Genomic DNA, 13,721 nt, shown 5'->3' on the forward strand with positions numbered 1-13,721 from the left:
ACTCTACCACTAAGCTATATCATATCCCAAACTCTAACATTACACTCTCTCCTTTGTTTTGTTTTTTTAGGTATTGGGATTGAACTCAGGGGTACTCGACCACTGAGCCACACCTCCAGGTCTATTTTGTATTTTATTTAGAGTCAGGGTCTCACTGAGTTGCTTAGCGCCTCACTTTTTGCTGAGGCTGGCTTTGAATTTGCGGTCCTCCTTTCTCAGCCTTCCAAGTGGCTGGGATAACAAACATGCACCATTGCGCCTGTTGGCTCCTAGGATTACATACTTCTGGATTAAAATTATGGCCACAAAACAATATTTTCTGAAAATATTTGAGAATGAAAACGAACAATGAAGCAGCTAATCAAAATAGCTTCTATTTAGCTCAGGAATATATTTTGCTTTTGTGTAGCACATTAATAATATTCTGCTAAGGCAAATATTAAATTCATTTAAAATAATTATTTGAACATCAGTGGATAATAAGGAAAAAAATGCCTTGTTATTTACATAAGAATATTTACCTAGTTCCACAAAGAACTTAAAGTGGTTGACAAAACATAAGATAAAACATTAGCTTTAAAATAAAGTAACTGTACCATTCACAAAATAGCTAAATTTATCAGTTTTCCTTTTTCTTTCTTTTTTTTTTTTTTAGAGAGAGAGAGAATTTTTTAATATTTATTTTTTAGTTACTGGCGGACACAACATCTTTGTTTGTATGTGGTGCTGAGGATTGAACTCGGGCCGCATGCATGCCAGGAGAGCGCACTACCGCTTGAGCCACATCCCCAGCCCAAATTTATCAGTTTTCAAGTTCAAATTTTATAGTTTTCTACTCATTTAATCCCTCCCCTTTGCTATCACTGGCTTGCGTTCTGGGACCTCACCAGTTCCATTCTGTTTTGCACACCTGCATTACAAATCGAGGAGGCAGGCCATGGGGAAATACAGTCTTCAAATCCTGGAGGGGGATGGTGTAGTGCTGGCCCTCTTGCTGCTCCCCATGCTTGGCCTAGGAAATAAAAATGTAAACAGCTATAATGGGGACACACAAGTGATACTGACTTTACAAAGTGAATAGGGTCTACTAGACCACACTGGGGAAACACTCATTTCTCAGAGCTGGAAAATATCTTTTACTTATCTTAGTCAAAACTGCTGGTTGTTGTCTCTAAGTCCTGTATATACTAGAAGGTTGTAACCTGAATGATAAAGCCAGTTGTTCAGCAAATAAACTCTAGATGTGGAGGTAACAGAGATAATTTTTGCCATCTGGATTCTTTGGTGTTGTGTATAGAGATGCTCCAGTCATGTGACAAAATCATCTGCATGCTGCTGTTTCCATAGAAACCCCAGATGAATTGGCAAAGAAAGGAACTACAATTATAGAAGAAGCTGAAAGATACATCAGTGACTTCATTCATTTATTCTATTTCATTCTGTGCTTGTGAAAAATAGATGAATGCTAGAGATGCATTTAAAATACATTCTATTGAGATGACATTTTGGATAGGGAGTTATTTTTTTTTAAAAGTTTAATTAGTTAATTATTTATTGGTACTGGGGATTGAACTCAGAGGTGCTTTACCACTGAGCTACATCCCCAGATCTTATTTATTTGGAGACAGGGTTTCACTAAGCTATTGAGTGAGACTGGCCTTGAATTTGTGATCCTCCTACCTCAGCCTCCCAAGCCACTGGAATTACAGGAGTGCAACACCATACCTTGTTTATTTTTTTAAAAATTGCACACAGCCATATTAAGATTGGAGGACTCAGAGGGGTAGGTGCAGGGACAAAAAAGGTGTCAGTTCCCTTCACATTAAAGCAGGGACCACACAACTAATTTCACTTATGAGAGGCAGCAACAACTCTGGGAAAGGAGAAAGGAAGTCAACCCATCTACTTTAATCGGACTGGAAAATGCAACTGGATCCTGCTGGAATCTGGATTCTGCTGATGAACTTCATTTCAGATGCCACTCTTCCAATAACAAATCAAGTTAGGTTTCTCTCCAGATACTTGGAAATCCATTTTACAGGTGGAAAATAATACCAGATTGGTTATTAGGAAAACTGGGTTATTTACCTGCCCTGCTGTGCAGTTTTGAGCAAGTAGTTTGATTTCTTTAGGATTTTCCGTATGAGGATTTGGTAAGCTATGGCTGGTTGTTTTTTTCTTTTTTCCTTCCTTCTGGTACTGAGGATTGAGCCCATTAAGCTACATCTCCAAACCTTTTATTTTTTTTTATTTGGAGATGAGATCCCACCAAGTTGCCCAGGTTGGTTTCAACTTGTGATCCTCTTGCCTCAGTCTCTCGAGTGCCTGGGACTATACACATGCACCACTGTGCAAGCTGGTCATCATTTTTTTTTTTCCGGGTCTGTGTGTGGTGGTGCTGGGGGTTCTATTGTTGAGGTACACCATAGCTGGGCCTTGGTCATGTGTTTTGTAAATAAAATTTTATTGGAATACAACCACACCTAATTTGTTCATGGTGGCACTGAGTAACCGTGACAGACATATTCTAGCCCATAAGCTTAAACTATTAAGATTGTCCTTTAAGGAGAATTTTGCCACCCTGCATACAATATCAATAACAATAATAAGTTTAGTACTTACTGAGTACTTTATATTACCTTAATATCAGACAGGGACAGGGAATATCTGGGTTACAGAGATTTGAATATATGTAAAATTGCTTAGTTTCCTTAAATTTCAGGTTTCCTAATATGTAAAAAGAAGACACCAGCACAAAGTATAATTCATGAAATACCTCACATATACATTAGCAACTCACCGGGTCACTTTCATTAGTGCGGGAAATGGCTCTGGGACTCTCAATTGGAACCTGGTTTTCTAGGTGAGCAGCAGCGATTCGGGGTGCCTGGGTCCCAGTGTGCAAGAAACATCTAGGATCCAACTATAAAAGAAAGCATTTTTAGTGTTTTGAAATTATTAGGCTTTTTATACTTGCTATAACATCAAGGACGTAAGCTGTATCTACAATAGGGAAAAATGTCACATATATATATCTATCTATCATACAACAAATACTAAGTACACGTGCCTACTAATAAATATTTCCTTAAAGAAATGTAATGAGGAAGTATATACAGCATCTAGCCAATGAAAACAAACTACCTAACAGGCAATGTAATAAACTGTAGAGGAAACCTCCGAACTATTACTTATAGATTTCAACTTAATAGGGTGTTCCAATTTTGTATGATTGTAAATTAACTCCACAGTAGATGAAGCACATCGAATAGTCCTCTACATTTCTCTGCCTCCACTGTAAATAGTTTGGGGTCAGGTGACTACTTTTGGCTAAAGAGCTGTGAGTGGAAATAACTTGTGTGTTAGTTCTACTCAAAACCAATTAAAAGTGGGTCTAAATTCTCTCCTTTTCCCGCTGAGGTGGCAACCTTAAAAGCTACATGTTACCGTGTGCAATGGCATGCTTGTAATCTAAGATACTTCAAGGGGGAAGCAGGAGGATCATTGAGCACAGGATTTTATCCAGTCTGGACAACACAGCAAGACTGCCTTGGGGGTGGTGGTGGGAAGAGCTACATGTTGAGAAGGTATCCCATGAAGATAAAACTTTGTCCCCAACCCTTATCTTGCCTCAAAACCCTTTGGAAATACAGGAACTGGAAAAAAGATCACTTACAGAGAACACAAAAACACAAACAAGAATTAAGGGCTTATTACCTCAATAAAGTAATGTGTCTAATCCACCTTTGTACTAATACTACTCAAGTTTATGTACTGGAGAGAAAGCATCTTTTAAAAGTGGAAAACCAAAAATATTCAAAGGCCACTTGGTGGTGCTATTTCTACAGTAATCTGATGACTTTTTAGTTACACCTTTTCTAGCAAATTAAAAGATATATGGATTCCTTAATTCTTAGAGTGTTATAATTGGCATCACTCAGCTAATCTTGTTTTTAGGAAAAACAACCAAATATACAATTGCCTCTGCACAGTTCCAGAATGCACATCATGCAATTTCTGCAAGAACAATATCCAATATATAAGATCAACATGAACCAAACTAAAATCACCAACAAAATTCTTGTCTTCAATATCTCATTATAGTATAGTCTCAAGTGTTATCTGGTATTAAGGAAGCAATTTTAGCCTTGTAATATTCAGCTGGGACCAGAGTTCATTCCACTGTTGATCTTTGCTTTTATTTCATTTTATAATAATACACTATTTTATGTATATAGACTTTTTCATAAATAAATCCTGGGGTTGGAGGGAGGGAGAGGAAAAAAATATACTGGAGGAAGTGCTCCTTTTCTAGAGAATTTAATCTGTAATTACATGCTCTTCTGGCTGTTTCTCATCCTCAGGATTTAGTTCTGGGAGGATTTCCTGTGGACTCAACTAATCTAGGATAGGTGCTCCTCCTGGGTGCTGCAACAGTACCATACTACACAAATTATTTATTCATGAATCTACTACTGGACTGTGAGGTTCTGGAGTATGTGGATTGTAAAGTACAATATGGCCCCATAATTAGGTCATAAGCTTTAAAGTCAGACAGATTTGGTATCTAGGCTTTATAACTTTGCAGCCAATTTCTTAGGTAAGTTACCTAGCCATTCTAATCTTTAGTTCCTACATATTTGAAATAGGGATATTATCTACTTCATGGGTTGCTCATGAGGATTAAAATAAGGCACTTAACACAGTATCCAGCACATAATGAAATGCTCTCTAAATAGTAACTATAATAGTGAAATGAGCCATTTTAGAATTCTGAGTACCCGCCATATAAAAGGTACTGAAAAAGCTATTTTGGTAAATAAATGAAAGGAATGAAGTAAAGCCACAAATTGCTCCCCAATATATGATTTCATTCTACCATTAGATTTATACGTCTAAATAGGCAAATTGTTTTTCTTTTAGATACTTCACTAAGGGAGATAATCATTAGTCCAATAAGAAAAAAATTAATAAGGATAAATGCAATTAAACTTAACTTTTTTTTTTTTTTTTTTGGTGCTGGGGATTGAACCCATGGCCTTGTGCATGCAAGGCAAGCACTCTACCAACTGAGCTATATCCTAAGCCCCGTAACCATGTTTTTTGAAAAACATTATTATCCTATCACATGGTAAATTCTCATGCACAACAATTCTACTGAGATCTGTTACCTGAAAACTTAGAGCAACTGGCAGTGAAGTTCATGGGTAGAAAATTGGAATTGTGCCTGTTCTTTTGAGTGCATACTTGTAAATTAAAATACTAGTCAGCTGAAGTTCTCCAGAGTATTTGTTCTGGATGTAATGAAGCTACCTAAAACCAAGAAATCTACCTACAGATAGTTTGCACAAAGTGTTCAGGTCTGTTAGGACTTACCCTCTGGCCCCTGGAGATAAGCTTTGTTATCCCATTCAGCATTGTCCCTGAACTCTTAAAAAAAAAAAAAAAAAAAAAAAAAAAAAAAAAAGTAAAAAGGTAAGCCACAACTGGGAAAGATACCTGAAACATGCAAAAAAGACAATGGATTAATATCTAGAATATGCACAAGAAAGTTTCCAGAAAAGGAAATATCAATGGTTAATAAACACAATAAATTTTCAATCTCATTACATTTCAGGGAGATGATAACTAAAATCCTGAAAACAAGATGACATTACAATGACCATCATGGGAAACTGAAAAAGTCAGACAACAGCAAATGTTACAAGAGCCTGAGAAATACTGGGAATTTTCATACACTGCCACTGGGAGTATAAATACAAATACCTTGAAAAAATATTTGGGGGGGCTGGGGATGTGGCTCAAGCGGTAGCGCGCTCGCCTGTCATGCGTGCGGCCCGGGTTCGATCCTCAGCACCACATACCAACAAAGATGTTGTGTCCACCAAATACTAAAAAATAAATATTAAAAAAATTCTCTCTCTCTCTCTCTCCCTCCCTCTCTCTAAAAAAAAAAAAAGAAAAAATATTTGGGATTATCTTTGCAAAAATGAAAATGTATAACTCTGTGACCCTGATATTTTACTTCTTGGTGTTTATACTAGAAAAACACATACATGTGCAATGAGTGAGAACTATTACATCTAGCATGATATAATTTCATTCATTATTTGGGGGATATAAACATATGCAGTAAAACTGAAGCAAGTGAAATGGAAGAAAAAAGTAAAAAAAAAAAAAAAAAAGGTACTCTTAAGGAAGGAAAGGGAAACAATTGGGGAAGGATGCACAAATGCACACAATCATCAGGTAATGATCTATTAACACTAGATAATGTGGGCTGGGGATGTGGCTCAAGCGGTAGCACGCTCGCCTGGCATGCGTGCAGGCCTGGGTTCGATCCTCAGCACCACATACAAAGATGTTGTGTCCGCCGATAACTAAAAAAAATAAATATTAAAAATTAAAAAAAAACCCTAGATAATGGATAAATGAGTATTTTATTACTTTATGTTATATTTATTTATTTTTGTTATAAATTTTAAATCTAGGGGTTGGGGTTATAGCTCAGCGGTAGAGCACTCGCCTAGCATGTGCAAGGCCCTGGGTTCGATCCTTGGCACCACATAAAAATAAATGAAATAAAGGTATTGTGTCCAACTACAACTAATAAATAATATATATATTATTATAATCGTTCTTTTCAGTTATTAGTTGTTAATCTGTTACTATGAATTGAACTTTATCATAGGGGTGTGTGTGTATTAAAAAAACGTATCTATATGGTATATATATAAATTTTAAATCTAAAAACCTCAATCTCTCAGGAGCTAAATGATGCGTGTGTGTGTGTGTGTGTGTGTATGTTTTTTTTTTTTTTTTTTTTTTTTTTTTTTACTGGGGATTGAACCCAGGGCTTTGCACATGCTGGGCAAGTGTTCTTTCATTGAAGTATACCCCCAATTCTTAAAGTTTAGAGTACAATATGCCCTCTGCCCCTTTTACATAAGGAACCAAGATCTCCAGTGGATGCCTGAAACCAGAAGTACCAAACCATATAGATACGTTTTTTTTTTTATACACACACACACCTATGATAAAGTTCAATTCATAGTAACAGATTAACAACTAATAACTGAAAAGAACAATTATAATAATATAATGTAATGTTATGTGAATGTTGTCTCTCTCCTTCTCAAAATATCTTATTGTGGAACTGGGGGCAAGGCCTGCGGTGGACTACTTGCCTACCATGTATAAGACCATGGATTCAATCTCTAGCACCCCTCAAAAACAAAAGAAAACAAAACCCAGGCTTACTGAATTTTCACTTAAAGAAAGCCCCCGACAGCTTTTCTTTGGTACATCTGAATTGCCAGTAGAATCACTACTCTTACACTTAGGGACTGTCACTAAGTAAAATAAGCATCACTTGAAAAGAAGCACTTCAACAATCAGGACATTCGGTCTCCTAACTGAGATGGCTACTAAGTGACTGATGGGTGGGTAGCGCATGTATTAGTATTATAGTTTGGATATACTAGACAGGGGGATGATTCAGTTGTAGGAAAGCAGAAAATTTCATCAAGCTTCTCAGAATGGTATACAATTTAAAACATGCAAACTGTTTATTTTTGTAATTTTTCATTCAAGATTTTTGAATCATGGTTTAACTTGGGTGACTGAAATTACAGAAAGTAAAACCACTATCTTGCCCTGATAGAATAAATTATTGTAGACGGTTAATTCATTTTGCTTAATCATTTCCACTTTTCTTATGACCAAAATTCTTAAAGCAACAACAGGCTGGGCATGGTGGTGTATGCCTATAATCCTAGTGAGTCAGGAGGCTGAGGCAGGAGGATGGAAAGTTCAAGGACAAGTCTTAGCAAGTCAGCAAGACCCTCAGAAACTTTTAGTGAGATCCAGTCACAAAATAAAAACTAAAAAGGACCAGGGGTGGAGTTCAGTGGTAGAGCATCCCTGGATTCAATCCCCAGTTGGAAATCAAAAACCAAACCAAACCAAACCAAACCAAACCAAACCAAACCAAACCAAACCCAAAAACAACAAAAAACAAACAAACAAAAAAAACCCCAAAACAAAACAAAAAAACCCCAAAGTCAAGTTACTGTGTGCCAAGTACCATGGTGAACACAATGGTAAACAAACTGTTAATAGTCTCTAACCTAATACTATTTCATTTGAGTTTTACCTCCTTTTACTTTTCAAGTTTACTTTTTGATAAAAATGACAAGGATTCCTTAATTTGTTCATTCAAGAAACACATAATGATGTGCTTCTGCATGCTTATATCATACAGAGTACATAGTGGTAAAATATATATATAGTCTCTAGGGACTGCCTCCTTTTTTATCTGTTGATTCCAGGGCTCCTTTGCTGCTTCTAAGAACCTGAGGCCTAGAGGCGCAGTTCCCAATATAAGTTTGGTAAATACTAACTAGTCCTATAAAATGCACCAAAGATCTACGGCTGAATAAAATTTGAGAACTGATACAAAGTAATTTCTTGATTAATTACAATACATATTAGCACATTAAAAGTTTTAGGGAAAACTATAATAGAGTTCATTTTATACTGTTTCCCAAATTTACTTGGCCTTAACATCCTTTATTGAAAAATAGTAGTATTAATACCATTCTTAGATAACAAGAGGGCCCCTGCTAAGGAGTAAGGTGGTGGCTTTGTGTTTCCAAGCCCAAGCATGAACCTCTACTAGGTCCCAGACTGGGTTAGGACCCATCTGCTTTACTTATTACCTGTTGTCCTTAACTTTCTTTGCCTTAAAAATGACTTCACTGGAGATAATTGCCCAATGCCTACACTTGGTTCCTAATACAACTATGCAGACAAGAGTTGACCTAGCAGGTCTGAAATTCCTAGCAGCAAGTTTGGCCCTGAACTTGAATTTCAGGATCACCACCCACCATGCGTACAACTGGCTAAGAATTTATGAAAGCTACGTGTTTTATAGTGAACATCTGCTTTCCTGCTGGGAATCTAGGAAGTCTGGAATTTTATACATGCTAAACAGTTGATGCCTACACAACCAACCCCCAATCAAAAACCTGGCACTGAGTTTCTAATAGGCTTCCCTAGTAGACAGCATTTCACAGGTACTGGCACAACTTTATTACTAGAGAAATTATGTGTATTCTTTATGATTCCATTGAGAAAGGAGTCTTGGAAGCGTCATTCGATGATTTTGCTTTGCTTCCTTTCACTGTAATTAATAACAGCCATAAATATAACTATATGCTGTTTTTTGAGTACTCCTATCAAATCACAGAATCTGAGGGCAATCTTGGTAATTACCAACACAAGCACTCAATGTCCAGTACCACCCAACACTTATCTCTACCTGGTGCCCAATACCATCTTTGACAAACTCAAGTTTCTTCACCCCAATTCTCAATTCTCCCCCATATCAACTACCCTCAACTCCTGTGCCTTTAGCACTATTTCCCTTGCACTCTCATGCCAATTCTGACACTACATGGCAAGTGATTTCCAACCCAAAGCCCTCCCACCCAATCTCATCTCTCCTGATCCCTAAACTACTTGTAGTACCAGTGTCATTCTAAAAATATCTGTCCAATTCTGCTCCCTAGGTCTTCCCAGTGCTCCCTGGAACAAATACTACTATGGAAGAGTTATGGGTTCTGGAGGGAATCTCAGTCCTGGAGACAAGAGTGAGCAACATGGTCTAGAAGTCACTTCTTTGTTTTCATGGTTCTGGGGATCAAACTCAGGTCCCTGTATGTGCAGGGCAAGTGCTGTGTGAATGAGCTATACTACTAGCTTGAGTCTACTTCTTCCCGTAGGTGTGCCAGTGGACTAGTATTCTGGCTATGTTATAGACATTATGGGAAATGTTGGTCAGGAAAATGATCTTGTATATAAATTAAAACAACAGATCTACTAGTCTTAACATTGAACATCTCTAACCCATTTTCTTCATTGAAGTCTTGCTTAAAATCCTTTAATATTTTCTCACTGTTTTTAACAGAAAAGATCTTGTTACTATATAACAGGGAGGGATGAATAACAAAAGTGTGATGCCCAAGCAGATAATCTCCAACCACATTTTTCAATGTCATTTAAAATACCTATAAGCAAAAACAAAATGCCTAAAAGCAGAAAGAATCCTATTGGTAAATCAAATGAATGTGAAAGATATTTGCTCATTCTGTTTTCTAGGGCATAAACAAACCAGAGCTTGGCATGATAAAGGCTGAAAGCCACTAATTCTATGAAAACTTGGGCACTATTTTCTGCTTTTGGGCTTTCATGTCATCTGAAGACTTATTTACAGAGCAAAGGAGTTTTTACTTGTAACTAGAAGATAGATAAGGACAGGCTTCCTATTAAAAATGAATGACAGTAAAAATTAAAGTAAACGATAATTATTTCAAGGATTGCAGGGAGCAAAAATGAAAAAAATTCTCAAAGATATCATTAAATACTTCTATTTTTCAATTGTCAACCACCTATTCCAAAAGTTCTGCCTCCACCCCTACCTCCTGTCATTTTTTATTTAAAATGTGAGTAACGTAGTTCCTTTAATCTTTAAGTTCTTTGAAGCTTTACCAAATGTTCTTGGAAAGGACAGTCACTATTGTATTATTTAGAAAATACACACACACACACACACACACACACACATTTTAATTAAGGAACCCAGAGGTATTTTACCACTGAGCCACATTCCCAGCCCTTTAAAATATTTCTTTCGAGACAGGGTCTCACTAAGTTGCTGAGGCTGGCCTCAAATTCGAACTCATACTTCCGAGTTGCTGGGATTACAGGTGTGCACCACCACACCTAACTAGTCACTACTGTATTTAAACTTCAACTACTATACAGATGAAACATTTAGCTAGATTTAGAACATTTCTTAAAAAAAGAAAAAAAGAAAGAAAAAAAGATAAACTTGTCTATATAGGTCAAATGTAACCTGAGAAGGAAGTCAGAAAAAGCCTGTCCAAATTTAGAAATTTATACCAACGACTGCATGCTAAAACTTCAGTATTCATAAAAATTGTTAAGTTCCATTTTTTTTTAGCTTGTACTGTTTTTTTTTTTTTTTTTTTTTTTAGGTACTAGGAATTGAACCCAAGGTTTCATACATGCTAGGCAAGGACTTTACCACTGAGCCTCGAACTTGTGATCCTTCTGCCTCATACTTCCCAGTAGCTGGGATTAAGGTATGTATCACCACACTAGGTAATAGTTTGTTATCTTTAATTACTGAATATTATTCCATGATATTGTGCCACAGTTTGTTTAAGCATTTAAACAAATTTCCATTGAAGGACATCTGGGTTGTTTCCAGTTCTTAACTATCATGAGAAAAGTAGTTATGAACATTCATGTACATGATTTTGTGCGAAGAGAATCATAGATCCTTTAGGTTAATTTGATCTAGTTTAAGAACTGAATGAATTCAGAACTAAATTATGTCTACATTAATTGAAACTATGATCACTGAATATTTTTCAGAAACAGGCTGTATTAGCCAGGAGGCTGAGGAATGAAGATCGAAAGTTCAAAGTCAGTCTCAGAAACTTAGCGAGATCCTAAGCAAATCAGTGAGACACTGTTTCAAAATAAAAAATAAATAGGGCTGGAGATGTGGCTCAGTGGTTGAGCATCCCTGGTTCTATCCCTGGTAACCCCCGCATCCCATTCTCAAAAAAGAAGCAGGATGTATGGTAAACAATTTGTAGTCATTATCTTACAACAATCCTATGAGGCAGATGTTATTATTATTATCCCCAAGTGAAAATAAGTATGAATAGAATATATAACTTCTCAAAGGTAGTTTTAGAATTGAAAGCTATACTTGAATATAAGACTTTCTTTCCCATTAGCCATGGTATATACTACACCATCAATCATCAATGTTTAATAATTTCTAGTGACGAGAAATAGTCCATGTAGTTTAAAAACTGAATATACTCTCACAATGAATGGTGAAATGTCTCCTTATAGCTTCCTTTTACTGTCAGTTTTTCTCTTGGATTTTACAAGTTATCTTCCACATGACAACTTTTCAAATATTAAAGGTAGTTATGTCCTATTTTTTTCTGTTGCTGGGTAAATGTCTTCAGTTTCTTAACTTAAAGTAATAATCGGGTAATATAAGTCCACTCTATATTATCTCAATACACTTGAGATATGATCTGTCCTTTCCTAATTATTACATTTCAGAGTGACTATTTGTAACTATCATACCACTGTTTCATGAGAACACATTTTACTAAAATCACCTCTTAAAAAACCCTCAAAACAGATCACTTGCATGTAAAATAAAATCTTAAATCACACGTGAAATCTTCATGACCTTAAGTTATGCAATGGCTTCTTAAATATGACACCAAAAGCACAAGTGACAAAAGTAAAAATATACACTTAAATTTCATAAATATTAAAACATGTGCTTTACAATTCACAATAACCAAATTATGGTTCAAATTATCAACTTATATACCCATCAATAATGAATAGACTAAGAAAATGTGATATATATACACAATGAAGTTTTTTCAGCCACAAAGAATAATGAAATTATGGCATTTGCTGGCAAATGAATGGAAATGGAGACCATCATGCTAAGTCAAATAAGCCAGTTTCAGAAAATCAAAGGTTGAATGTCTTCTCTCTATGTGGAGGTTAGAACAAAATAAGAGAAAGGAGGAGGGGAGGAAGTGCTACCATAAAGATATTGGGATAATCCATACAGTAGAAGGAAATCAAGAGGAAGGGAGGAAGGACAGGAAAGGGGAAGAAATGTGGAATGATTTTTTAAAAAATCATGCTATATGCATATATAAACACACCACAGGGAATTACACTTTCCATGTAAGTAGAAAGAACCCATCAAAATAAATAAATAGATGAGTCAAAGGAAGATCAGTAGAAGGGGTTAAGTGAGGAGGGGAAGGAAAGCAGGGATCAGGAACTGAAATGAAATTCCATGCATGTATAATTTTGTTGCAATGAACTTAGTTAACATGTATAAACTATAATGCTTTAAAAACAACAAAAGTAGGGCTGGGATTGTGGCTCAGCGGTGGAACGCCCTCCTAGCACGGGCCGGACCAGGGTTCGATCCTTAGTACCACATAAAAATAAAGGCATTGTGTTGTGTCCATGTACACCTAAAATATAAATATTAAAAAAAAAAGTCTTGTGCTTCAAAACATATCATCAAGAAAATGGAATAGGTGGGTGGGTGTTGTGGCTCAGCAGTAGAGTGCTCACCTAGAACATGTGAGGCCCTGGGCTCCATCCTTAGTACCACATAAAAATAAACAAATAAAATAAATGTACTGTGTCCAACTACAACTAAAAAATAAATATTAAAAAAAGAAAATGGAATAGGAGAAAATATTTGTAAATCACATATCTGACTAAGAACTTATATCTGTAATATAACTTCACACCCACTAGGATGGCTAAAATCAAAAGGTCAGACAGTAACAAGTATTAGAGAGGATCTGGAAAAACATTTCTGACACCAAATGTGTGGGTCTTCCAAACCAAGCAATTCTCCAATTCTGTCCACAGACACCAATTAATTAGATGTTCTACTCATGCTATTTACCCTCAGATCCTACCAGTTAATAGCTTTGTTCTGTAAGACTACCCCTCACTTCAGAAGACAATCACCTTTTACATTGCTGTTGGGATTACAAAACAGTGCTGCCACTTTGGAAAGTTTGGCAGTTTCTCAAAAGGTAAAAATGGATTTAACA

General features: G+C 36.2%; 1 protein-coding gene across 3 annotated transcripts in view; it reads right to left on the reverse strand.

Moving 5' to 3' along the window:
• Positions 1-13,721, reverse strand: part of Dap3 (death associated protein 3) — a 35,461-nt gene that overhangs the window by 11,795 nt on the left and 9,945 nt on the right. For all 3 annotated transcript variants that reach the window (XM_021730525.3, XM_078027427.1, XM_005331358.5), the window contains exons 2-4: positions 5,377-5,430; positions 2,801-2,923; positions 911-1,012 (exon numbers count right to left, since the gene is read on the reverse strand). In XM_021730525.3, the coding sequence (XP_021586200.1) occupies positions 911-1,012; positions 2,801-2,923; positions 5,377-5,418 (267 nt within the window). In that variant the 5' untranslated portion in view covers positions 5,419-5,430. The remainder of the gene's footprint in view (positions 1-910; positions 1,013-2,800; positions 2,924-5,376; positions 5,431-13,721) is intronic.

This window comes from Ictidomys tridecemlineatus, chromosome 11 (assembly GCF_052094955.1).
Source record: "Ictidomys tridecemlineatus isolate mIctTri1 chromosome 11, mIctTri1.hap1, whole genome shotgun sequence".
Lineage (NCBI taxonomy): Eukaryota > Metazoa > Chordata > Mammalia > Rodentia > Sciuridae > Ictidomys > Ictidomys tridecemlineatus.